Source organism: Actinia tenebrosa, unplaced genomic scaffold (assembly GCF_029948245.1).
Source record: "Actinia tenebrosa isolate PJP-AT-01 unplaced genomic scaffold, QUT_ActTen_1.0 PGA_scaffold2__45_contigs__length_23673736, whole genome shotgun sequence".
NCBI lineage: Eukaryota > Metazoa > Cnidaria > Anthozoa > Actiniaria > Actiniidae > Actinia > Actinia tenebrosa.
In genome coordinates, this window is record NW_028292579.1 from 4,306,092 (window position 1) to 4,332,869 (window position 26,778).

Sequence of the window (26,778 nt, forward strand, 5' to 3'; positions counted from 1 at the left end):
TCTGCTGAAGCTTCATACATGTCCCACTGATATCAAGTATGTATATACGTACACAAATAATTACATCCGAAATATCCATTTTCGCAACATTTTCTTGAATAACATCAATATTGTTGCTTGTCTTCCCTGTGGCCATGCAGTTTCAGTGGTCAACCCCATTTCCGTATATGTCAGAGATGTCTCTCCTTTTACCTAAGATTTATCAGTTTATTGTTGTGTAGAATGTTTTCTTCATTTGTTGTTTTATGAGAAGTGAAAAAATGTGATGTACTATTCGGTTTAATGTCACTCCTTCCCCTCCGGATCACACTACCTCCTCCTCTTCCCCACCTCCACCCACGATAACAGCTCCGGCACCCTCGACAGCTCACTGTTCTTCTATCTAAAATTAACAGTTGAAGTTCTGAAATTCTGTTGCATAGCTAGTATTTATTCTTATACTGCATATATGGAATCCGAAATCTTTTACATTGTGCTAAATTATTAATCTTGATAAGTAACTCTCATTACATATCAAAAATGAGAGAAATTACACTTACAAGAGATTTACATGATCAGTCATGCAGATATTATTTATAACATAAATCTTCATGATATATATCTACTTCGTATATATTCATTACTTATACTTTCGGATCTTCGGCTAACATTATCAAGCATATTTTTAAACTCATAAAATCATTATGTTCACTTTCCAAAATGACGTTTAGGTGCCGGCATCTCCCTCTTGCAGTGTTCTCTCGCTGCCATACAGAAGCTTTCTTTCGCTCTCTTGGCCTAAAAATAAGTTGTTAGTAAGTTGATGATTTGAAAAATAAATCAGGAATGATGAAAAATGATAAAACTAATTCATGGATTCCAAATCCAAGTCCAATTTCAGTCAGTTTCAATTTTTAATTCTAATACTAGTTTTAATTTGTATATAGTAAGTGTATAAAGACATCAAATGCGATAGCTACCTAGAATAGACGACTTTCATAACTCAGTTTTTTCAGATGGAGAAAATGAAGCCTTTTTACCAGAAACTATTAGTGCTATCTGAGAAAATACTTCACGATAACTATTTCCAGAAAATTGTGTAGAATTTGACTGCATACCAAAGAAGTTATGAAAGAACGAAAATAGAGAGTTTTGTATGTATTTATCACTGGAAGCTTTGGTGACCTCGTTTTGGTGCATTTTCAAAACTTCAAATGCTCAAATCTTGTAAAGGATTTATTAATTTAAGTAGAAACTCTACACGCCTTATCTAAATCAACAAGAACAATGTTTTAAAAGGGTTTTCACTCCAAAAACATTGATTTTTAATGTTTATGCAAATTATCAGCAGCCAGTTATGAAAGTCGTATATCAATCAAAACGTAAAATGAGTAGTAATGCCTCCTTTTCTTCTTATTTTATCCTATTGCATTAATTGTCTTAAACTGTGACTGTTTCTATTGATCAAAGATCAAGACCAATAGTATCTAATGAATAAAAGGGGACTGTAGTTGAGTATCAAATAAATAGAAGGGGGGGGGGGGGGGGGAGGGAGAATGAAGATATAAAGGACAGTATAACTAACCTCTTTGTATTCTCGTGTCGCCCAATTTCCCATTCCCGAAGACATAGACAGAGATTGTTGGAAAGTAGACAAAGTGACGAGTAAAAACAAGGCACTAATGATAATGATGCTTCGCTTCATGGTGTCAGAGGGAATAAAATCTTGAATAAAATCTTTGAAACAGTGTTGTTCAGGTGTCTTTAGCGGTTGTGTAAGACAGGATAATGGTGTGAAGCTTTTATACCTACTACTGGCTTACGACATTGATGGCGCAACAAATCATTTTAAAAATACTTAAAGCTACTATATCATATTGAGTGTCCCGCGGTTATGATCATTATGGAGGCTAAGGAGACATTTGTGATTTATTATTTCTCACTTGACACGGTTTTCTTTGTTATTCACAAGGCTTTATTTTTGTTATAACCCTCATTATAAATGTGAGGTCAATATATAGTTATTAACCCGGTTAATAACTATATATAGACCGTTCGCATTTATAATGAGCAACATTTGATAGAAAACCTTCTCAATTGATAAATAAAATACTTAATTATCTCGAACGTCGGTAATAAGCCTATACATCCCTCGGGCCTGCAGCCCTCGGGATGTATATGGCTTATTGCCTCCGTTCTCGGTAATTAACCCTAACTTAATGACACCGTTAAGTGACCGCCGGAAGAACAAAACAAGCAGCATTTGCTCATAAAAAATAGAAAATACAACCAAGCTGTTATGAAGCCTTCACTGAGTTCACCTGTGTTTTAAATTCAGTCACAGAGCACTTTTATGTACTTGTAAAAGAAAAAGGAAATCAATTGGCAGTGCACTCCCCTCTTATCTCTAGGCCGACGCAGCACCATATTCAAGTAGAGTTTATTGGGTATTGCTTAGTTGGAAGATTTCTCAGTCCAGGTCTTCCAGTTTTCCTCCCTCTCAGGACTTTCTCTTCCTCCTTCTTGAAAAAACTAATTATGCCAAATTCCAATTCGTCATATGTGTTATGGTCATGCCCTGAAGACTTACATTAGTCCTGAGCCTTATTCAGGGCAATGTAATGTAGGATTATTTCTAAAACTAAATAAATAAGGCTATTCAGCCGATCTTGAAGTAACCGTCCACCATATGATCTTTTTTTATTCCATTTATTTTCATTATTTTTACTCTTAAAATTTTACTAAACTTTGCAACCTATTGTAACCCAATAAGCAACTGAAGAAGGGTTGTGTCTTATCAAATCAATTCGATATGTGAACGCTCGGTTTGTTTTAGCTTTCACGGGTTAATACCGCACTAAATAAAAATAGAATCCGATTTTCTTTTTCAAGAATGGACCATCATATTCAATTCAATTCAATTTCAATTTATTTACACTGTTGTTTTCAATTATAGATAATAGAATTACAAGAATATATATAGCTTGAATAATATTTACAATTTTTATTATAATTAACATATTATAGGTGTAAGAGTACGACAGCCAAAGGAGCTAAAGCTTTCTAGTTGGCTGTCGTAATTTTCATTTAGGGTCAAAGAAGAAAAAAGGAGAAAAAGAAAGAATATATAAGTACAAGGCTATAATATTATAATAATACTATAATATTAAATTCAACAGTATAAATCTCAACTATAGCGAAAAAAGAAAAAGAAAAAAAAAAGAGATAAATGAAATAAATAAATATATATATACATATATTATTATATGTATATACACATCTAACCAAAACAATTCTGTAACTTCACATATATATATATATGTCTTTTGTTCTCGAGAGACGAAACAATAGAGAAACAAAAGACATATATGATATATATGTAAAGTTGCAGAATGTTTTGGTTAAGTGTGTACGTGTATATATATCTATCTATATATTTATATATATATATATGATATAACTGTTATTGACTATTGAGTAAGAATTCCTAATACATCTGTTTTAAGGACAAATAAGGAAGACTTTTGATTGATTTGGGTATTGTTTCCCAGATTTTAGAAATACTAAAGTTAAATGTAAATTTGCCATAATTTTTTCTTACTCGTTTTTTATAGAAATGATTATTAGCTGAAAATCTTGTATATATCTGACACAGGTCACGAGAGTCACGAGAACAAAACTGGAATATACTATAAATAAATATAAGCTGCTAGGGCTATCTATCCTGCGAACGTCTCATATGGTTTTGAAAGGTTATTTAATTGATGATATTTTTATGTTGCTAATTTTGCGGAAGTCGACAGTGATGGCTTCGACACAAATAAACCGGGTCATTAATGATAAAGGATTTAAGAGCCGTTTTGGTTGCAAATATATCGGAGTCTTTATTTTAAACGACTCAATTTTCGTAATATTGGAGTTATCTTTGATGAGAAAGTGTCTTTAGAGAACCAGATAACTTCTACCTGTAAAGCATGCTTTCTTCATATTAGAAACACATGGAAAACTCGAAAACATATTTCTTTTGAATCTTGTCACACTCTTGTACATGCTTTGATCATTTCTAGACTTGACTTTTGTAATTCTTTCAAAAATTACAGCATGTCCAAAACTCGGCTGCTAGACTTGTTTCTGGAAGTCACTAGTGTATTGTCTCTTAAATTTAATAACACCCATAAATGTAGTACCCACCATAAATGTAATAAAAATCAACCATAAATGTAATAACAGTCAACCATAAATGTAACAATCGACCTCACCATTAATGCGATAAAATTCAACCATAAATGTAATAATCAAAACCCACCATAAATGTAATAACCCTCCAACCATAAATGTTATAACCAAGTATTCCGGAGAGTCAAACAAAGTATTCAATCAACAACCAACTCTGAGCAGCATTGCTTGAGTGTTTCGTCAAACACAGTGGGTGGGGTCACATACCACGTGATTTTGCATATGGATGTACATAATATTTTCTCACAAATTGCCACGTTCAAGTGAATAGCCTGCGTCAACAGGAGCAAAGTTTCGCCGGCAATTTCGATAATAGTTTAAGAGAGAATTCTTTTTTGACTTGACACAACAGTTATTGCATTTGGGAACCCTGTGGATTGTATGCGAGAAAAATCTCGATTTTGGATCACGGCGTCGTTCCAGCCGGACGATGCTCGAAATATGTTCGGGCATCAGTCGTATCGTAACGTGTCTTCGGAGAATGCTCGGTAACTAAAACAAAACAGAACTAAACTATAGAGTCGTGTCGTAAGATTAGTTATTTCATTATGTAAATACTGTATATTCAACTCGTATCTTGCTTACGTCTTTGGGAACGTAATGCGTGGTGATAATATTCGGCTGTGGCAGCTGTAGAAGAACGAAAGGCATTGGAATATTCAAGCTACGTGCTGCAAAAGACGAGCAACACAAAACATGGCGAGAAAACTGGCTGAGTGAGATTGCAAAAGTAACAGACGTGAACCAGGATTTCAAGAGACGAATTAAAAATGATAAAGTCTTCACAAGTGAGAGGACTTTGCTCCCGAAGGCATTGAAATATATAAGCCGATTAAACGATCGATGCGTCTGCATATTGTGTTTACATCGTTGCTACTACACTGTAGGGCAAACTATAAACTTAAGTAATAAAAAAACTGAATCGATCTTTTTTATTCTGATTAATTGATATATTGGTTTTGTTGATGAATGTTTTCAAGTATCTTGGTGCCGGCTGTTGGTAAAATGTGGTCTTTCATATATCCGCAGCACTTCACTTACATTAATATGTAGCGACTAGTAATATGAAAGGATTTAAAAAACTATTAGGGTATAGAGTCGGGGGTAAAACGTCATCTCGCTTCAAGCTTATCAAAAACAGTGGATGATGCCACGGGTCGCCGGTCACAGCATGCATCTAATTAACGTACTTCCCATGTGCCATTTCGGTCTCAGCTTCTATGTTCTATGTTTCTGAACACGAAAAACGATTCTTCAATACGCCCTTTTCGAGTTCCAAATTACCGCTGTGTTCCTTGATTACAGACTCATTTACGATTCTTCAATAAGCCCTTTTCGAGTTCCAAATTACCGCTGTGTTCCTTGATTACAGACTCATTTACTCAGGCTTAGCCTCGAATCAGTGTCTAAATATTCACAAATACCAACCGTAAAGTAAAGAATGATAGATAGATAGATAAATACTTTATTTAGACACGGTAGACTCTTCAGGATTTACAATTTCTATAATGCTAAAATTACTTAATTCTATTTACAACGTATACTAAGCTAACTACAAGTTAATTAACTAAAGACTAATAGTAATACAATATAATTACATAATAAAAACAGTACCTTGCTTTCCAAGAGTGCCGTGTTTACTAAGTGTATAAAATTCAATTGAAGAAGTTGCTGCAGCCTATTCGAAATTGAATCAGAGTGCTTGCTTGCCGCAACTCACATGGAAGGCTATTCCATAGCACTGCACCATCATAGCTAAAACTATTATTTAGATAATTGGTGCGTGGCCTAGGAATAGCTAGTTTGCCTTCGGTGTTTATCAAAGAATAATTTGTTATGCTGCTACGATCGATAAAAATAGAACTCAGATATGCTGGTGTGAGATTATGCAGTGATTTATAGACCATAACAGCTTTTTGTATTTTTCGTTGGACTTCTAGTTTTTTTCTAGGGTTATTATGTTTATTAGCGTGTTTACCTAACCTGCTATATATAAATTCACTGATTATTCAGATGGATTGCTGTGCCTCCCAGTGAGATTCTTTACGTCTAATATGTCATCATTAGGAATGCTATGAGGTCATAATATCTTTATAGATTGCGTAGCTTGTCATCTGTGTGGTGATTGCTGAAGGGGTTAGGGAGCAGGGAAATGGGAGGGGTTAGATAGAAACATATAAGGCATGATGAACAAAAGATGTTCGTACCGAAGCTAGACCGCCAATGCACCATGTTAGCTATCTCAGAACAGGTCTATGGTTTGGTCTGTCAAGGTCAGGGACTTCTTTTCGCGATATAAGAGAGATCAAGATAGTTGTAAAGTTTTGCTTTTTGGCAAAAATGTTCTCTTAAACTAAAGGAAATATGCTGAAGTAATTCTAGCAGTGAAATTTTGCTCAAAACTGGAAAGAATTAGCTGATTCAGACAAATTATGCCAAGAAAAGCGCTTGCACAATCCTAAATAGCGTACATCAGAGGTAATTTTGGAATATTGAGGACAATTTTTTCTGGCCCTTCGGTGTCCGTATTTTAGAGGTTCCAATATATTGGGCTACAAAAGAAATGCTGGCTGATTAGCTAATTCGTTCGGGCTGAGTGAAACAAAATCACCCAATACTAAAGCAATAGAACATTCTGGTATTAATTTTGACACAACTCGTTTTAAGGGAGTAGGGTCAAGTGATCTCTTAGTACAAACGCCACATAAAAGAATGAAAGAATGGAACAATCTGAGTGACACTCTTAAACAGTGTTCTAATATTAACCATTTTAAATCGAATTTCTTTTAAACCTGTAAACCTAAATAATCTGAACTTTTCATCTTTTACAATTTTACATACTAGTAATAATGATGTTGACTTTTCAGTGACGAGCTGATTTCGATATTCAACCTCCAATTCCTTTTTGCATATTATTTTGTAACATCTTACTTATCAGGACCTTCTTGAAAATCACATTTATAAGTGAAGAAGCTTCCTGTTAAAATATGAATGTAAATAAATAGATAAATTTGTGTCAATCCAAAAACTCATAAGGGGGTCGAAACGTGTTACAGCCATACATTTCTTTAGTGCTATGCTCCGGAATATCCAAATAATTTGTTGATGAAAATATTTTCCCTGAGAGATTCAGTAAATTTTTCTTCTAAAAGTCAGGAAATTCAGAGAAAAGTAAAATAAGTCCAAAAGCGCCCATCTTGAAATAAGCTTAAAATTCCAAATATGGTATAAAAACTCCTAATTCGCATATATCAATATTCCGGAGCATGAGTTTTTTGACCAATCATAGCCGTTTACTCACATGCAATAGTGGGTCTAAGAATCGAAATCTGCTAGCACTGCAGTGTTGAGAGTCGGTTCAATTTCAGCGCACATGCTTTATCGGTGCTTCTTGGCAACAAGCATTTACTCCACAACAGCAACAGCAACAACGACAACGACAACAACAAATCACAGTTATAAGTTAAGTTACTATGAGACCTTTATTGTAGTATATTTTCCTTCAATTAATTTTAGTTGTACTCTCTCATAATTATATTTAGACCTGAGAGTATCACGAAGAGAATGAAGTCACGAAGCTCATTTACATAAGTTAAAGAGCTTGAGTAGGCTAGCTTTCGGATGTACTATATATATTATGTATTTTCTTGAGTTTCAAATTTCTACTTTATCCGCAATGTTATTTTTTTGTTTTGTCTTCGGATGTTTTTTCTGACCGACTGGCTATTTTAGAAATCTCCCTCTTGCCAGTGCCCATAAATTCTCCAAATCGGTTGGCGATTGGTGGAAGTTCCCTCTTGCCAGTATTCATGAACTCTCCAAATCGGTTGGCGATTGGTGGAAGTTCCCTCTTGCCAGTGCCCATAAATTCACCAAATCGGTTGGCGATTGGTGGAAGTTCCCTCTTGCCAGTGCCCATAAATTCTCCAAATCGGTTGGCGATTGGTGGAAGTTCCCTCTTGCCAGTATTCATAAACTCTCCAAATCGGTTGGCAATTGGTGGAAGTTCCCTCTTGCCAGTTTTCATAAACTCTCCAAATCGGTTGGCGATTGGTGGGAGTTCCCTCTTTCCAGTGCCCATAAATTCTCCAAATCGGTTGGCAATTGGTGGGAGTTCCCTCTTGCCAGTATTCATAAAATCTCCAAATCGGTTGGCGATTGGTGGAAGTTCCCTCTTTCCAGTGCCCATAAATTCTCCAAATCGGTTGGCCATTGGTGGCAGTTCCCTCTTGCCAGTATTCATAAACTCTCCAAATCGGTTGGCGATTGGTGGAAGTCCCCTCTTTCCAGTGCCCATAAATTCTCCAAATCGGTTGGCGATTGGTGGAAGTTCCCTCTTGCCAGTATTCATAAACTCTCCAAATCGGTTGGCGATTGGTGGAAGTTCCCTCTTTCCAGTGTCCATAAATTCTCCAAATCGGTTGGTGATTGGTGGAAGTTCCCTCTTGCCAGTATTCATAAACTCTCCAAATCGGTTGGCGATTGGTGGAAGTTCCCTCTTTCCAGTGCCCATAAACTCTCCAAATCGGTTGGCGATTGGTGGAAGTTCCTTTTTTGCTTCTTTTTCTTTACTGATGTCATTGGGTGCCGATGAGCGTACAACTGATAGAATACTAAGCCAGATTATTAGAGTTTTCATCTTGATAGCCTAGAATAAGAAATAACAAGCAAACAAATATTAACATTTTTAGTATCGAGGCTACATCAACCATGCAGGCAACACGATGACAAGGACAACGCTGCCCCCTAAAAAGTTGGGGCTTAGATTGTAAAATTTAACAGACTAGTATCCATATAACTTATAGAGGGGGGGATATGAACGATATTAGCAAAAATTGTATGAGGCATAGCCCCCCAGCCCTTCCCTATCTGCGGTCCATGAATGAGCAAGAGAATAAATAGAATAGATGATGCAGTATCACGCGTTTCATATAGCATATAGTCTTTTTCGTAGTTTTTCCTTGATATCCAAACTAACATTTATTTTCTTTAATATTTTTGATAACCTTGATATATTAATATATTTGGTCATCAGACAGAAATCAACAGATATCACTAGTAACACAAGAGAAAAACGTTTGCGCATGCGTGCGTTTCACCATACTTTCCAAGAGTTCAGGAGAAAAGACGAAAAGGCAATGTGAAAGAATAAGCCTTACGTTTCGATAACTGAAATAATTTGCATTTTAAATCATGGCATGTTTCACTCGTGGTTAACCATGAGGGGGTAGTTTAATGCATCATCTGTTCCAGCTTGCCTACGCCATCCGCAATAACAAAGTTTTCATAATAATTCGTTTTAAGTGCTGCTTATGGTTAAGGTGGCTGCCTACTCTGAGTAAAAAATCCATGAAAAGTTTTAATAGATCCAAATTTAATGCTGATTTCAAGTCGGCATAGAAACATCTACCACTTTTTAAAAGAAAAATAAACGAAAACTAACTCACGAAAAAATTCTTAACGTTAAATTCATAAAGTTATTTATTTCGGGATACCTAAATCATATATTGTTTTACGAAAACAAATTCAAGAGATGTTGAAGTATATTAAGATATGTGGTTAAATTAATTTTTTACTCATTTTGCGCTGGACAGTTTTTTTCGAAACGAGTACCAAAGTTCAACACTGGGCTTTTTCTACATGAAACTCAGGTTTTTTTGTTGTTGTTGTTGAGCGGCAAATTTTGTTAAAAGTTTTGTACTTTTGCAGAAATCCACAAAAGTAGTTGAATATCAAAACGTGTATGGTGTCTTATAAAACTTTAAAGGCTATTCAACGGTATTTAAGCGCGCACATATCGTGGGCTCAAATTGCATTGTTCATGGCGTAGTTGCCTAGTAGCTTGCTCAGTAGCTTCAATTTTGTATAGTAGGCTACTATAAGAGAAATAATTTCAATAATGTTTTTGCTCAATCAATAATTTGGATGTTGATTTATTATTAGGGATTTTAAATCGTAATTTTGAATTATTTTTGGATTAAAACCCGACGAAAAAAATTTATCACTGATTGAAACTACTTTTCCAAGCAACTACTACATTTTTAGAATGCACAATCGGTAAAACATTACTATATAACTGACACTAATCTCTATTACAAATGATGAGTTCATAAAAAAACAATAGACAAGGCATTATTTTGTATCATTTAGTACTAATTAGAAATTGTACTGTTTTACAGATAGTGTTTGCCCTCTAACCATGAATAGAAACTTACACAATATATATATAAAAACTAGTTGAATGAATATACGAACGAAAAGAAAGAATTTAGCTATCTTATAAAAATGATTGTCTCAGATAAGGCTACCAGCATGCTCATCCAATTAATTTTATTCTTATTGAATTTAAGTTTATGTGAAATACTATTCCTTACCTAGACCATTCGTCTAGGCCAAAGGGGCCTATTCGGCAAGTTTGAAAGAATCTCCAAAAGACTTAGTATTGACGTTCATATTTTCTGTCAAGCCAGAAAAGCATCCCATTGTCAATGTGGTTTATAAACTATGACAAAAGGCAGCTGACCAAGACGGTAACATCATCAACCGTTCGCTTTTCTGATCAATACAAATAATACGAAACTACTAAGTATTGAAGTTCATATTTTCTGTCAAGCCAGAAAAGCATCCCACTGTCAATGTGGTTAATAAACCATGACAAAAGGCATCTGACCAAGACGGTAGCATCATCGACCGTTCGCTTTTCCAATCAATACAAATAATACGAAACTACGAATATATAAAGCCTCTTTGCCATTGTTTTTACGTGTTTCTTCGGATTAAGAAGCTTAAGTTGGATTAAGAAATGTCGTTAGGATTAAAGAGGCGGTCCTGACGCGTGTCCTTTAAAAAACGAGCGTAGGCTACAGCCAAAATCTATCTTTTTAAAGATTTCATGTTTCCTTATAATTCAGATAAATTGGAGATACTCAAAAAAAATTCAGAATAAAGTAATTCAAATAGATGAAGATTGTCCTAAAATAATTGAACTATACTACTGCACTGCTATTCTTGAACGAAATAATTCTGATCCGCGTTACTCAGTCTGAAAAGGTGACAAAATATTTAGGTAATAGGTATGTTTTTCGTAGTTTTTCTAGAACGTTTTGGACGTACCTGTATGATCTTTAGATATTCCTATCTTTCTGTAGTTTTAACAAATAAATATTTGAAGGTTTAGGACAGTAGAGACTTGAGTAGATATGTGCAACTATACGCAACAATGCCAAGATGTACACGTATATTAAATTATATAGACAATAATGTTACGGTGGGTCCTAATTTAGACATGTGACGACATCAAGATGCCGCTAATGCGCCAATTCAGATATCCAATAAAACATTAATATGTCAGCGAAACATTTGATTAAACCTCAAGGATAAAAGTAAAAAAAAGTCCCTAAGGGAAAAGTTAATAAGTAGTTGAGAGTTACAAAAGATAAAACATCCTTTGCCAAACCATTATAGAGGGAAAATGTAACTTGTCAAAATCACTTACAATGAATTAACACAATTCGTTAAAAAAACCCGCGTGATTTTATTTAAAGGCTGGTTTTCACTAGCGACGGAAGCATAAGCATAACATATCGTTATGTTCTAGTGAAATGAATGTGACGGAAGCATAAGAAGAACATTAGGCAGCTATTGTTTATGCAAGAATCCGATGTGTACAGGGGACTGAGTTTGATTTGATTGAATTTGATTGGCTTACTACCTTGTACTTCTGTATGTTAGCGACGGAAGCATAAGAATCTGGTTTTCACTAGCGACGTAAGGACGGAAGCAGAAGCATAAGAAAAAGGAAAGCCTGGTTTTCACTAACGACGGAAGCATAAACGGAAGCAGAAGCAGAAGTGTAAGACGTCTTATGTTCCTGTGAAAATCAAAAAACGGAGGCGGAAGCAAAAGCAGAACATTGATGAACTTATATTCCATTATTATACTGATTATCATTGTATTTCCATCCCTTCTTTCAATTTTAAGACTCAATTACAAGACGCCAATGATTTGAATATCTCAAACCGCAGAAAAAATATTCTTAATAATATATTAGGAGCTGGGTTCCATTACAGCTATTATTGTATAGAGAGGTTCACAACCGCTATGTCATTAGGCAGTAGCCATTTTCCACTTTTAGAAACGAGTGAATTTTCATGTCACTCGGGTGTCCTTAGGAAAAATATTCTTAATAATATATTAGGAGCTGGGTTCCATTACAGCTATTATTGTATAGAGAGGTTCACAACCGCTATGTCATTAGGCAGTAGCCATTTTCCACTTTTAGAAACGAGTGAATTTTCATGTCACTCGGGTGTCCTTAGGAAAAATATTCTTAATAATATATTAGGAGCTGGGTTCCATTACAGCTATTATTGTATAGAGAGGTCCACAGCCGCTATGTCATTAGACAGTAGCCACTTTTCCACTTTTAGAAACGAGTGAATTTTCATGTTACTCGGGTGTTCTACAATATGGCTGCCGTGATCCCCGTTAATTAGCACTATTTACTACTGAATAGTGCAAAGTGTTGCACACTTTTAGTGTTTGTACTCTAGTCCTTAAACTAGGATAACACAACGGCGTACAAAGATATGGCGCTCTTTCATTAAAAGTTCAGTACTGAATTTTCGAAAGGGAATGAAACCCAGAGAAAAACCCTCCGAGCACAGAAGAGAACCAGAAAACAACCTTTCTGAATTCTAATCACATGTGAATGCGAGTTTAAGGATCGCAAGCATGACTACGGGGATGAGAGACATCGCATTAGCACTGTACATCTCTGACCCATGCTTCTTATCTTACTGACAATAGCATGAAAACAAAACAAGAGAAATAATCTAAATATAAACTTCAACTGAAATTTGTCAATAAAACCATAACAATTCCATGAGCGGTGCTTCAAAGAGATAAGACAAAAAAAACGACGACATACAGAAAGAAAAATTGCCCATAAAAGTACAAGAAAGAAATAGGAAACTTTTATCACTGCCTCATTCCTCTTCAATGTGTTGATACATTGAGAGTACAGTACTAAACCACAATACGACAATATTGACTGTCAAACAGATGTTAATTAATGACACTTAAAAAATATGAAACACTTGAGCAAAGTAATAACATAGAATAGAATAATAAAATAGATTGAAATGATAGAGCAAGTAACTAATCTTAAAACTCTTCAGTTATTTTTCTTCTCTTGCAGTAACTAATAAGTCTTTCTATATTACCTTTGCAAAAGAATTTCAGTGATAAGAAAATCTAATGGGGAATTCATTATTTTTGTCCAAACGTTTATTCAATAATTAGGATTTGTCCAATTCCCTTTTCTTATGTCGGTTGACTGTATTTCTTCGTTTAGTGTGACCTGATTGGGAAAGTCAATGAAATAATCACTTTCTTTCTATTTTGTAACAGCTAAAATGCACTAACTGTTTTTAACTCACTAAATTTTCATTCGTTTATCAATCCGTCTTTAAGGGCTACAGTTTTTGAGTTGTTGCTCTATGTAAAATATACTGACGAGTGATTTCAGAGAGCGAAATACTGTACAAATTCTCATTTCGTTACTTGTTGTTGGTCGTCGTTACTTTGCCAGATGTACGACCGAAATCATTAGTAAGAAGAAAAACTATACACACCCTCATTTCGTTGATCCAGGGTCGTTATACTCTATCATATTTACTGTAAAAGATACTCTAGGGACGAAAAAATATTTGAATCCTAGTTTTGTTAATAGAGAGTTTTAGATTTACGTTCACGGCAAACGTGAAACGTCAGTTGACCAGTAAAAAATTCTTTGTAAATTACTGAAAAAGAATCGCAAAAAAAGTCCATGTAGTAGAAAAACAAAAGAGTATTTGCGCTTGGTGAGAAGGTTTGTAAAAGGTAAAGTAAAATGCAGGAAAACTATGAAAACGTGGTCACGTTTGCCGTTTGCGGGGAGAAAAAAAAGTCAATCTAAAACTCTCTAATGACCGTTTCTTGTCGTTGCGCTATAAGATTTACAAGAGAATGTCAGGTTAAAGGCTTAGATTAAATCCTCACTGATCTTGCTTGTTAATCGATTTCGCTCAAGCCAGCTTAGCCGTTATGATCCAGTAATTCATTTAAATATAATTGTTTTAGAATACGTGTGCTGAAGATAGAAGTTGCCTGATATAACATTTTAGTGAAGATCAAGTCATCAAGAGAGGCTTAATATAAAAATACTGAGGTATTTTAGTTATCGGTGTAATTATTATAAGATTTACCGTGAATATAAACTCCTGAAGGAGTTTCTTTTTTTATAACTTTATTTCACACAGAATTCAGAAAGTTAACCACTTATTTACACTGAAGCTGTGCACATCAGAAAAAATATGTTAACATTTGGTCAGCTACGATTTCAAGCTCACGCCCCCTCATGTGAGCCCATACAAATTATGTCTCAAAAACACGGTTTTTCGGATCTTTTCTCAAAATAATGACTATCTAGGCAAAAACAGAAGTGGATTGAGTTAATTCAACTATTCAGGGACTGTATTATATGTTTTAGATTGAATTCTATTGAAAAAAACCACTGTACTTTTTGAGTTGAATGTACGCTATTGGACGTATTTTACAAGAGAAAATAAATGACATAACCGGAGTCGAGCTAAAAAATCGTCTCTCCTTCATATAAAACAGAACCTGTCAAAAAAAAAACAGAAGTGGATTTGAAAACCCCGGGCTTTCCTGAACATTTTGGTATATAATTCATTGGAACTTGTTAAAATTTAGAACCGTATTTTTGCTGATTTTATAAGCTCATACTATCTGTTGGCCTATACATTCGCAACTTATGGTTTCTTAGGTTTCGTAGCCTCGAAAACACGCTTACAACTAGTTAGCGAAAGGACAGAAGATTTACGGGTCATTTAGGATGTTTTGTCAAGCAGTTTACTTGTGCTATATAACTTTACTTTTAAGAACAACCTTTTGCCCTCTGGAAAGAGAGGAAAAAGACCGAAAAGAGCAAATATTTCAAATGTATGGGCAATTTTTTCCAATGAAGAAAAAAAGTACAAATCAGAAATTAGAAATGAAAAATTACTTAGTAATCACTAATAATACGAAAAGAAAATTCCTAAGTTTCGATAAAACCAATATATCAAACAAATCATAAGTCCATGATGTTTGTGCGCGCGCCTCTTCGAAATTTCACTTGCCCAAATACGTGGTCTTTTTCACCACAGATTTTCATTTTAGTAAGGGATTTCTAAAGCTTCTTAATGACAGACACTACTAAAGCTGAATTGTTAGTCTTCTATAGGATTACTCATCTGTGCCTTTATCATATACAAATACTTTTTCTTGACGTCAACGTAAAAATATGACTATTTTTATTGTTAAAGAAGTTACAAGCCTTAGGAAAGTAAAAGAAAGCGTATTTCGGTTTTCATGCGTCGATTTAAAATACTTTTGATGCACTGCTGCGAAATAGTCATCCTAGTTTTCAGATTCAGCTTAGATTTTTGGTTTTATAGGCGTTTCTTTGCTCAATAATTCCAGAAGCGATCTACGCACAACCCAAAGGCCAAAACTCAAAACAATATTTCTGATCTTCTTACGTCAAAGAATTGTTCCAGTAAACCTAGTACCACAAAACTGAGTAAAACGAACTAGATTTTAGTTGCTCCTACCTCTAAATGTAAAAATCCCTCTGTTTTCCCGTTGAACTCAGCAGCTATGAACAGTACTACCACCAAAGACTAACACGATGTTTTCTATTTGTTTCTACAATAGCGCAGCTATCTCTTCTATAAATTACAAAAACCCGAGACAATACAAAGGACTTTTTTCACGCGTAGTCTTAATTCGTTTCTACCGCTTTTTTCAAAGACACGGAAATAAGTAAAGAGATAACAAATCGGAAAAACATGAAATCACTTCGTTAATTGTGCGTCATGATTATGAACAGCAATATTGCACACTTAGGACTGCTATACATATTGATTCAGCTCTCCCACTTGGTCAGTACTACTGATAAGTAGAACTTTTATTAATTGGCAGCAAAGAGGTTTTTTGTTGGAAATTTTACCGAAAAAATTTGTGTATATTTGCGCAGTTCTTATTTTAATCATGTGTGATATTCTTGAACAAGGAAGCAAAAGTGTCATTAATTTTCTATTAAGTAGTTTCTAATAAGGGTTTGCTGAGAATATTAGTTTGTATAAATAAGTGAAAAGGTAAAGTAAAGTCTAGGTTGATTTTTCAAGAATAATAACGAGTTATAGTCAGGTTGAGTGCTGACAGAACGTTACAATAGTTAAAATCAGCATTCACTGCACACCTGTTCAAATGTCTGGAACCAACTGATTGGGATCAGTCCTAAGCAAGGAAAGTGATTTGTTCTTTTTTTCCTTTTTTCATTATTTTGTTTGTTTCTTTTATTCGAGAGAAGGTTTCCTAAACGTTTCAGTTCTAAGCAATTATGTGGATTTTTCCGTTTTTGCTTGACCATTGTTTGTTCCTTTTCTTTCAAGAAAACGTTTCTGATTTTCGTAGTACGTTAAGAAGGGAAAAAAAATGTCGAGAAACCTTAAACATTTCATCCAGTACCAAGCAAGAAAAAGTATGTGGATTTTTCTCTTATTTGCTTCAATTATTATTCGTTCATTTCTTTCAAGAATACGATTTTGATTTTCGTAACACGTTAAGAACAAAAACAATGTTGAAAAATGGGGGAAAAGACTTATCTCTAATTTGTTTCATTCATGTATTATTCGTTGAGCAAGAAAACGATTTTGATTTTCGTAACACGTTAGACAGGAAAACTATGTCGAGAAACCTCATGTTTATTAGTTCTAATAAAGGAAAATGCGCGTTAGGAAGGAATACTTATTGACAAACTTATCACCTGTGTTTGGGATGGATCCACTAAAACAAAGGTGCTTCCTGCTGTTCGTTATTGTGCCCGATCAGGATACTTTGATTATTCTACTACAAAATTACATGGTGTGAAACCAGGTTTCATATCGGGACTTTAACACTTTCCTATCTAGTTAAGCAGAGACCTTAGTTAGTTTCATTCTACTCATTGTAAAGACGTACAAAAATACAAGCGATACTGGAGGTACTGAAATAATCAAGGGATAATCAGTTACGAAGTCCCTGCTCTACGTCACGAGCTAAAAAATCTACCACCTTATGCTGGTAACTTTAAGAGTAGAGTTATCCCCTTGATTTAAGAGTTCAGTTTCTTGTTCTCTGATTTTCCTCCATACGCAAAACGCAACACCCTAAATTCCTATTTAAACTGTGAGCTAACCTTGCCTTTTTTTCGTTTAGTTTAAAAAAATGGTGTTGGCTTTGATTTGTAGCATAATTAGGTTCTACGTCATCAACGCCATCTTGATTACACGAGCTTACGTGCTAATTTTTCTTGATGTAACGCATACGCAAGTGTAAAAGATAGGCCACTTATTATATGTATTTATTTCTAGCTCAGCATTATCTAGTAATAACTTGTTAATTTTCAAGTAATACACAGTAAAGCTGGTTACGTGATACAAGCAAGCCGCACTAGCTTAATAATTCACTTTCGACAATTTGAAATTCTACCATAGCTCTCGTAGTTAGCAAAACTATGCAAATATTTTTCTTATACGAGGTGGAGGGATACCCACATCTGAAATAAATTTATCTGAGTATTTGACTAAGTAAGGCATATAGGTATAAATAAAAGTCCTCCTTTTCTTTTCTTTTCTTTTCTTTTCTTTTCTTTTCTTTCTTTTCTTTTCTTTTCTTTCCTTTCCTTTCCTTTCCATTCCTTTCCTTTCCTTCCTTTCCTTTCCATTCCTTTCCTTTCCTTTTTTTTCCTTTTTTTTTCTTCTTCAAGTCACTAGTGAAGATTTCGTTTGCGTGGGAAAACCTCTCAAGTGCTCTCCATGTTCAATAACATTGTGAATAGTCCAAAAGTGTGCGTTTTGTTTTTCTTGATTTGTTTATAGCGGAAGCCATTTAAAAGTCAAAACTCGTTCGGTTCTCCTCCTACACAGACAAAAAGTGCTATAATAACTTTAAATATTATGAAAAATACGTTGAATTAAACAGGAAAAAATGATTTTTCATTTTATTGTCTGTTTGTAGTTACTTAGGTTTTTCTCATAGAGTGGTCTAACATTTTGTTTACTAATGTCTGAGTATAATACTTGTTAGCAACAAATTTAAAACTATACAAAACAACACTGAAAAAGAAAACAAAAAGCAAAAACAACAGTCTCCAAGCAAAACAACAAAAAAAACAAAAACAAATAAACAAAGAGTAGTGAAAACAAAGAAAAGCTTAAAGCAACAACGTCTGGTTTTTGTTTTTTGTGTGCTTTTGTTTGGAGACTGAGTCTTGCATTATCGGTTTCACGTAGTTCGCTTAAGTAATGCCATATGAAGGTGCGCACGATTTTCAATAATTTATTATTAAAACTCCTTAATTTTTTATCAGTGTTTTTGTTTTCTTTTGATATTTTACTTCTTATCTTTATCTGGTTTGTATTTCCTCAACATGAGAAATTAAAAAGCGGTTCACTGAAAAAAAGTGTTTCATTCATTTCTCTCTTTATTTCTCTATTTGTATTTTTGGTTTCGGCTTTCAATTTTTTCTTCTTATTCATCACACCAACGCAGTCCTAACTAGTTACTGCTAGTCATTATCACTTTATTTATTTCTGCCTAATCGCGAGAAAAACAGAGTACAATTCAAATAATGGTTACAAATGATCGTTTGATCAGAAACAAAACATCCGGGGAGACTCCACGTCTTATTTTTAATTAAACAAATCCTCTGACTTAGCAGTTCCTTTGGCTTTTCTTTTCCTAGGATATGAGTAAACTAAACAGTCGTGTAACAACATTTCTTATACAACAGGAACCCTAATGTAGCTTTTGTCCATTTAGCAGAAAGAGCCTAAATGCAAGAGGTCGCCGAACGATTCCGACTCCAAACAGCGCATGCGCTGTTTGCATATTGATGACAAGAGGAAACCTCAGTCAGAACAAAGGGCCACTTAACGAATGGCAGTAAAGATCGGCTTTTACAAAACAAAGATAAGGATAAAAACGTAAGTGAATGAATGATTGAATTGATTAGCTGAATGGTTAGAGTACGCGCGGAGTTTCCTCATTTCTATTTGTTGACGGTGACGCATGTTCATAGGTTTAGAGGTGCAAATTTAGTGTTGCGCACGTACAAGCTGTTGATTTCTCATCTTTATTCATTGACAGTGACGCATGTTTATAGGTTTAGAGGAGCAAATGTAGTGTTGCGCAAGTACAAGTGATGATTTACGCATGTTTGGGGGTGTAAATTATATAAGAGCGGCGTAAACAAGTTGAAGATTTTATCACTATATGACATAAAAGAAGTAAACAGAAATAGCGTGGTACATAAGAAAACACCTAATGAGGTTAAAAAGCTACTTCCTGAGCTAAACGTCTGCCAAAGGCAAAATGAATTGCCATACCAGTAGTGATGAATGATTGATATACTAGAGATAAAAGAAAGAGGGGATAGGAGAGAGATAGTGAACAAGGGGATGAAGGGAAATATTGGCACTAGAAGAAAAGAAGAACACAAAATATTATTCAAATATATAAAACTGATATAAATAAGGATAACAGATTGAAGCCAATGAATGCGTAGAAATAATGTGAGGTGAGAGAGGAAAGAAAAGAAAACTAGTAGAAAAAATGGAAGAAACTCTAGTTATAGATGGGAATACCAGAAGAATATAAAATATTCAAATATATGTAACTGGCAGAAATAAGTATAACAGGTTGAAGAATGAATGGGTAGAAAATAATTTGACGTGAAAAAAGGAAAGGAAAGAAAACTAGTAGAAAAAAAAAAAAAAAGAAAAAGAAAAAGGACAAGCACAAGTAAAAACTATAAAGAATGTAATGATGTCGATGTAAGCCAGTGTCATTTTACGATACCAGGTTTGAAAGCGGCACAATTACAATAGCAGTATTGATAGCGAGTTACATTTGACGTTCTGATAACAAAATCAATCCTGTATATACTGATAAACCCATGTGATATATTGAGTGTAAACGCATTTTCTTCTCTCTAATACTATATTAAAACTGATTGCGGCAAGCTTTAAATATCATAATATCAAATATATTCATCAGTCAGTAGCGGTTCATGGTTGATCTGATAACATTGAATATGATTGAATCTAAACAAAGTGGTTTCGCAGCTACTTATCATTTTATCAGTATTGTCATCATAAGTATGGGGGACTTCATCTCTTCTCTCAGCCGGAAGTCGAAAAAAGGTCGAGTTTTCCATGTTTAACCTTTCGAAAAATATGGTGAAAATCCTCTGAATTGAAACTTTGTTTCATTATATTTTTTAGAAAGACATTTATAATTGGAAGTAAAAAAGAAAAATGAAAGTGCCATAGGCACTTTTTAGATAACTACACTCGTAGTCCTCCTGAATTCCATAGCACCTTACCCAATAGTCTATTCACTGATATTCTATACACTGCAGTTCTGAGATTTTTTATGTAAAAATATTTATCTTAATCTTGTAATTCAAAGGAAATCTTGGCTTAGGAGTATTATACGATCGTAGCTTGTTTCGTGGGCATTAATTTTTGATAACGAAGCCGAGATAAACAGATAGATAATAGTGACACGGCTATAACGTTATCTATGTGCTTTCACGTTCGGCGAGTTTTCTTACGGATGCATATTGAATAGTAATGGCAATTATGGGATAATCATTAATGATGAGCATGCTCAATAACTGAATATATGGACTTGAAGAAATATATAATCACAAGAAACCGATTATGAAGCTCAAAAAAAATCTAGTAACGGTCTACAGTGCGTATTTGCTCTCCCCTCCCTCCCACAATTTTTACATGAAGGGAGCAAAATGATAAATTTAATATATAGAATGAAATAAGGCAGTTCACTGCTGCTTACCAAAACTACTTTTACCAAATCATCCTAACTGATAATACCTTATACTATGAAGGACATTTCAGAAACCACGCTTTTCGCTCAATGGTCTACCTCTCTCTCTCTCTCTCTCTCTCTCTCTCTCTCTCTCTCTCTCTCTCTCTCTCTCTCTCTCTCTCTCTCTCTCTCTCTCTCTCTCAGCAGAAATTGCCGACTTAATGAATAATCATTTTTCCAGAATTGGCAATACACTGGTTGCAGAGATGGAGAGAGGTATCATTGATTTCCATGATTTCCTCAGACCAGTTGAATTTAATTTCAATTTTGTGGAGATCTCTAGTGACTTAGTTCTGAAGTTTTTAAGCAATATGCCAACAGATAAAGCCACAGGACTGGACAACATATCTTGTCGGCTTTTAAAAGAAGCTGCTCCCATAATTGCTCCTATCATAGCTAATATCATAAATACGTCATTTGCTCAGGGAATTTTCCCTTCACTTTGGAAAAGAGCTAAAGTGATCCCTCTACATAAGGCCAAGGATCGTAATGATCCAAATAATTATAGGCCAATATCTATTCTCCCTATTTTATCTAAAATTTGTGAGAGGGCAGCTTATGACCAATTATATGCCTATTTTAATAAATTCAATCTCTTAACTAAGTATCAATCTGGCTTTCGACCCTTACATTCTACTGTTACTGCTTTATTAGAGGCTACAAATGATTGGTATATACTAACATGGATAGTGGCTTAACTAACCTTGTAGTTTCCTTAGATTTAGCGAAAGCCTTTGATACTGTTTCACATGACATCCTAATTTCTAAACTTAAGCACTATGGGGTTGGTGGAGTAGCATTAGATTTCTTTCGTTCTTACTTAACTGATAGAAGTCAATGCTGTACCATTGAAACCTATACCTCAAATCCAGTAACTGTAACGAGCGGTGTTCCACAGGGCTCGATTTTAGGTCCGTTACTGTTTATAATTTATATTAATGACTTGCCTCATTGTCTCGAAATTAGTCAGCCTCGTCTTTATGCTGATGACACCCTAATTAGTTACGCATCAAAGTCAACTACTGAACTCTATGATAAAGTGAATTTAGATTTACTGTGTGTCAGTGACTGGCTATTGGCTAATAAGCTGAGTTTGAATGTAGTAAAATCTGAATATATGTTAATTGGATCAAATTTTCAGCTTTCAAATTTGGGAATTTCTTCGCATATCATGATTAAGGATCAAGAGGTAAAGAGGGTAACCTCTTCAAAACACCTTGGTGTGTATTTAGATCAAAACCTAACTTGGGATGTTCATATTGAAAACTTATGTAAGAAAACTGGCTCTTCCATTAATGGTTTAAAACAAGCCAGAGATTTTGTCCCTCTTGATACCTTAATACTTATGTATAAGGCTCTTATTCAACCGTTATTTGATTACTGTGATCTTGTTTGGAGTAATTTAAACAAAGGCCAAGCAGACCGACTTCAAAAGTTGCAGAACAGAGCTGCCCGAATCATAACCTTTCAGGGCTATGACATAAGGTCAGCAGACATCTTGCAACAATTGAATTGGGACCGCTTGGCTATAAGACGCGAAAAGCGCCTTTCTCTCATGATGTATGATATTTTGCATGAAAATACTCCATCTTATTTACAGGATCTTTTCTCAAAAAGTAAGGATTCAAATGCTTATAAATCTAAATTGAGAAATATCGAAGATAAATTAGAAATTCAAACCATTCCAAGGACTGAATTCCTTAAAAAAAGTTTCTCTTACAGAGGAGCTAAATTATGGAATTCTATTCCTTCACATATCCGAACTTCATCCTCTAGGTTAGTTTTTAATAAGAATTTGTCTAATTCGCAGTTGGATAGTACCTAGTCACTTTATATTTATCATTTATATGCATCTTAATAGCTATATATATAGTTCATATTATTTAATTCATTTTTAAATATATCACATATTATATGTAAATCTCTTTCTTATGAAGTACGACTTTCATGTAAAGAAGTGTATGACACTTATGAAACTATCGTCCTCAAATAAAGGTGCATTCATTCATTCATTCATTCTCTCTCTCTCTCTCTCTCTCTCTCTCTCTCTCTCTCTCTCTCTCTCTCTCTCCCTCTCTCTTGACATTTCGTTCAATAACCGCTATTACTCAGGGACTCGGGGATGTAATTGTTACAGTCTACAAGAAAGTACTAAGGCCCATCGACAATGTTCATATCAGTTATAATGTCTATTCAGTTGTTAACGTGGCACAAGGTCTAAAAAGCTTCCTAACTGAATGAATATGGATATATACCGAGACGTGCTATCAGTAGTCTAGCTAATAATACCGCTACTACAATAGATATGGATAGAGAAAAGTCGGTGAAAACAGTGTAGCGAGGGTACGAAAGATGAGGGGGCGACATAAGAACGAAATAGATAATGAGTCCCTTTTGCTATAGGCGCTATTGACTCGGTTGAAGGACTAATGTTCTTAACGTCAGTACAGTTCTGACGAAACCTTTTTACCCAGTGTTTCAGTTTCAATCCCGCTTGTTCCTTAGCTTGTTATTTACTTGGATATTCGACACATACAACACATAGGCTACTAAGTAGTTTTACGTAACTATTTGAATACCCAAAACTGGTTGAGGAGAGAGGAAAGAAAGGAAAGGAAAACGTGTTTGATTTTAAAATTGATGTATTTATTCAATTACCTTCATCTAAAACTCGCTGAAAAAGCCTACAACCTTGTTTATTCTATTTATTTCTCATCCAACTCAATAGCTAATCAGTTATTCATTAAGAACATATTGATTCATTCAAAATAAGTATGAATAAAAACATTTGAGACCCCCGCACCTAAACAAATCTTGGGTATTTTTCTCTAAGCTCCGTGTTTGCACTTTGACACCATTAATATTAACTATTTGCTGGGAAATCATATTTCTAGGATTTTCCGTTTGACTTATCGTATCCTTGGGCTAGTTTTACCAAGCGGTACGCGTCTTAGATAGTTTACCAGACATTTGTCTATGTTTTCAAATTTTTGTTGAGAAACAAGACATTTTTTTAGACTCAGAATCATGCGGGAGTCAAGCGTCGTGATTGGCTTGAATAGGAGTTTGCAGATTTTTTCAGAGGTCAGCCAAGATTTGCGCTCGAAGAAAGTTGTTTTAAATTGTACAAATTTGCTCTACGGAAAGCCACAATAGTCTTATATCTGCGTGAGCCTAGGGGGTCGCATAAGGATACATGACGAAATAGAGTTTTAAGTGATACAACTGCTTAATATGTTTTACCGACTTAAAATCTTAACTGATTAAGATTAAGCTTCCTTGGTGCATCTTCTAGATGCAATAGACTGTTTTATTTGACCGTGATGTATTCCCATGTCAGACCACGTATCATTCCCTTGAGAATAATTTCTTTCCTTGCCAAAACTGGCGATGTCTCATATGGTATGTTATAGCTTAAGGATAAAGAACCAACTTAAAAATGATTAGACAGACTTGATTTGGTTATAACTGAGCCAGAAATGAAACGATCCCCGATTGATGAACAAATAATCTGAAAACTCAATCAATCCTTTTGAAATTTCGTCATGCATTCCCTTTTATCGATAAAATGAAACACGAATCTTATCGATCTGAGATGAATGTCAATTTTTTCCATGTTATCTGAAATTACTCTTTCATAACCATATGCTTACAGAAATGTTTAATATGTTTTCCATTTACACCTTTTAGTTTCACTTATTCTTAATTTTTTATGGCATTTACATTGCAGTTAGTTATTCTATTTATTCTCTGAACATTTTATTTTCTTTGATTTCTTTGATAGAACCTAGAGAACCTAGAGAAACTCACAAAACAAGTTAAATATATGAAATCTTTTTGAAATTATTATCGATTCCCTCAGGCTGGAACAACCTCTGGGCTTAACAAAGTCAGGCAAGGGCTTACTCATAGATCGAAATAGAAATTAGGTTTTGTAGAGGGAAGAAAACCGAAGAACACGGACAAAAATCCTCGAATCAAGGGAGAGGCTAACAACAAACTCTACTCACATGTGATACTTAGTCTGTAAATCGTAAGAATTCGAGACCTCATAGATGAGAGGCGAGTAAACTACCGCCATGCAACCCTTGATTCCCATTATTAATTGCGTAAACTCTCAAAACAAATATACAAGAATTATTCTACCATTAAAAACTAGCGCCAAAGAATGTTGTTTATTATAGCTATTTGTATTTCTTGCAATACGTAACAAAAAGTCTTTGTTTTTTGGCGCTTATTTCAGCAATAATCAATCCTCGACGCTCTTTAACCTTTATTTTTATTGCCGACAATTCAAATGAAAAAAGGACCAAATTTGATAAATGTTTCAACAATGATCGATGCTCGCTGGTCCAAAACCTTATATTTGATTCTCGGCATCATCACTGGACTCACTATAAGTCTAATTTTTGAATATCTTTCTCCAATTTCACTATATTGCCTAAAATTTACCCTTTGAAAAACCTTATATTTGATTCTCAGTATCATCACTGGACTCCATATAAGTCTAATTTTTGAATACCTTTCTCCAACTTCACTATATAGCCTAAAATGTACCCTTTGAAAGCCACACTGTATTGGCGCATATGCTTTAAAACCTAATAAAAAACTTAAACGTCCATATTATAAAGGTTCGGAGAGATTATCTTCGATTAGATTTTATCCCGTTCTTACTGTATATTTGTCTCTTAACTGAACTATTCATTCTACTTCACTAGAAGCAGATACTAGTCTTAAAATGGCAAGATTTTATGACACTCTGTAAATATTTAATAACTGATATTATTATTGGCCAATGTCAAAATGAAGTTTTTAATTGACAGAACTTTAACACGAGTCTAAATCTGCTCACCAATTTGTCGGTGGATTTCTACTTCTTTTAGCTGGTCAACTAAAAACAAATTTTACCCTCCCTTACTAAATGTTGATTAAAGGCTTCAAACCAACTTGCCCTTCTATTCGTTTCATTCTTGTATGCATTCATTCATTCATTCATCCTTTCCAGATGATTCTTTTTTAATCACGGCTTTCGTTGATTCACTCTCGGGCTATCTATTCGGTAAGTTCCGTCATTTTTTTGTTTTGTTTTGTTTCGTTTTTTTTTTTTTTTTTTTTTTTTTTTCAACGTTCTTTTTCTCATCTTTTTCCAATCTATCTGTCTTTATCATCTCTTAAGTTAAACCTGCATTATCCACATGACTTAGCTTACTTTCAACACACTAGTCCTGTCCCTTTCTTGTAAAACCATCTCACCATAAAAATCTAGGCTGAAGAATATTAACAAAACTTACGTTTCTCCACGTTTCGAAGTTTCTGGCTTCCCCTCTTCCACTCGACTTCGTTGACGCAGTGAGTCGTAAGAAAAATATTCCCCCCTTTATATCTCAATAAAATGTTGCATATTAATCGATATATCTATTAGGCATTAGCATCGGATGAAACTGATTATGTAATACGTAATTCTTTAAGCCTTTGACAAGTGGGGGCTGTGGATGTCATCTACAAACACGCAGTTGGCAGGCGCAACTTTGTTAACTTGATTCTTAACGTCTAAGCATTAAAACATAGGATAGGAACCAT

The 26,778-nt window shown here is 34.6% G+C and overlaps 1 protein-coding gene and 2 long non-coding RNA genes across 3 annotated transcripts in view; 1 reads left to right on the forward strand and 2 right to left on the reverse strand.

Moving 5' to 3' along the window:
- LOC148909035 (uncharacterized) overlaps positions 1-26,778 on the forward strand; it is a 51,557-nt gene that overhangs the window by 2,270 nt on the left and 22,509 nt on the right. Inside the window, exon 3 of the long non-coding RNA XR_016120486.1 lies at positions 19,126-19,289. This is a non-coding gene — a long non-coding RNA (uncharacterized LOC148909035). The remainder of the gene's footprint in view (positions 1-19,125; positions 19,290-26,778) is intronic.
- Positions 410-1,770, reverse strand: LOC116289808 (uncharacterized). The gene is made up of 2 exons (XR_004196370.2): positions 1,565-1,770; positions 410-777 (listed from the first exon to the last, which is right to left on the reverse strand). It is a non-coding gene; the product is annotated as an uncharacterized LOC116289808 (long non-coding RNA).
- LOC116289805 (uncharacterized) lies at positions 7,679-26,568 on the reverse strand. Its single transcript, XM_031696740.2, has 2 exons — positions 26,490-26,568; positions 7,679-8,863 (listed from the first exon to the last, which is right to left on the reverse strand). The coding sequence occupies exon 2, from the start codon at positions 8,852-8,854 to the stop codon at positions 7,895-7,897; it is 960 nt and encodes a 319-aa protein (XP_031552600.2). The 5' UTR covers positions 8,855-8,863; positions 26,490-26,568; the 3' UTR covers positions 7,679-7,894.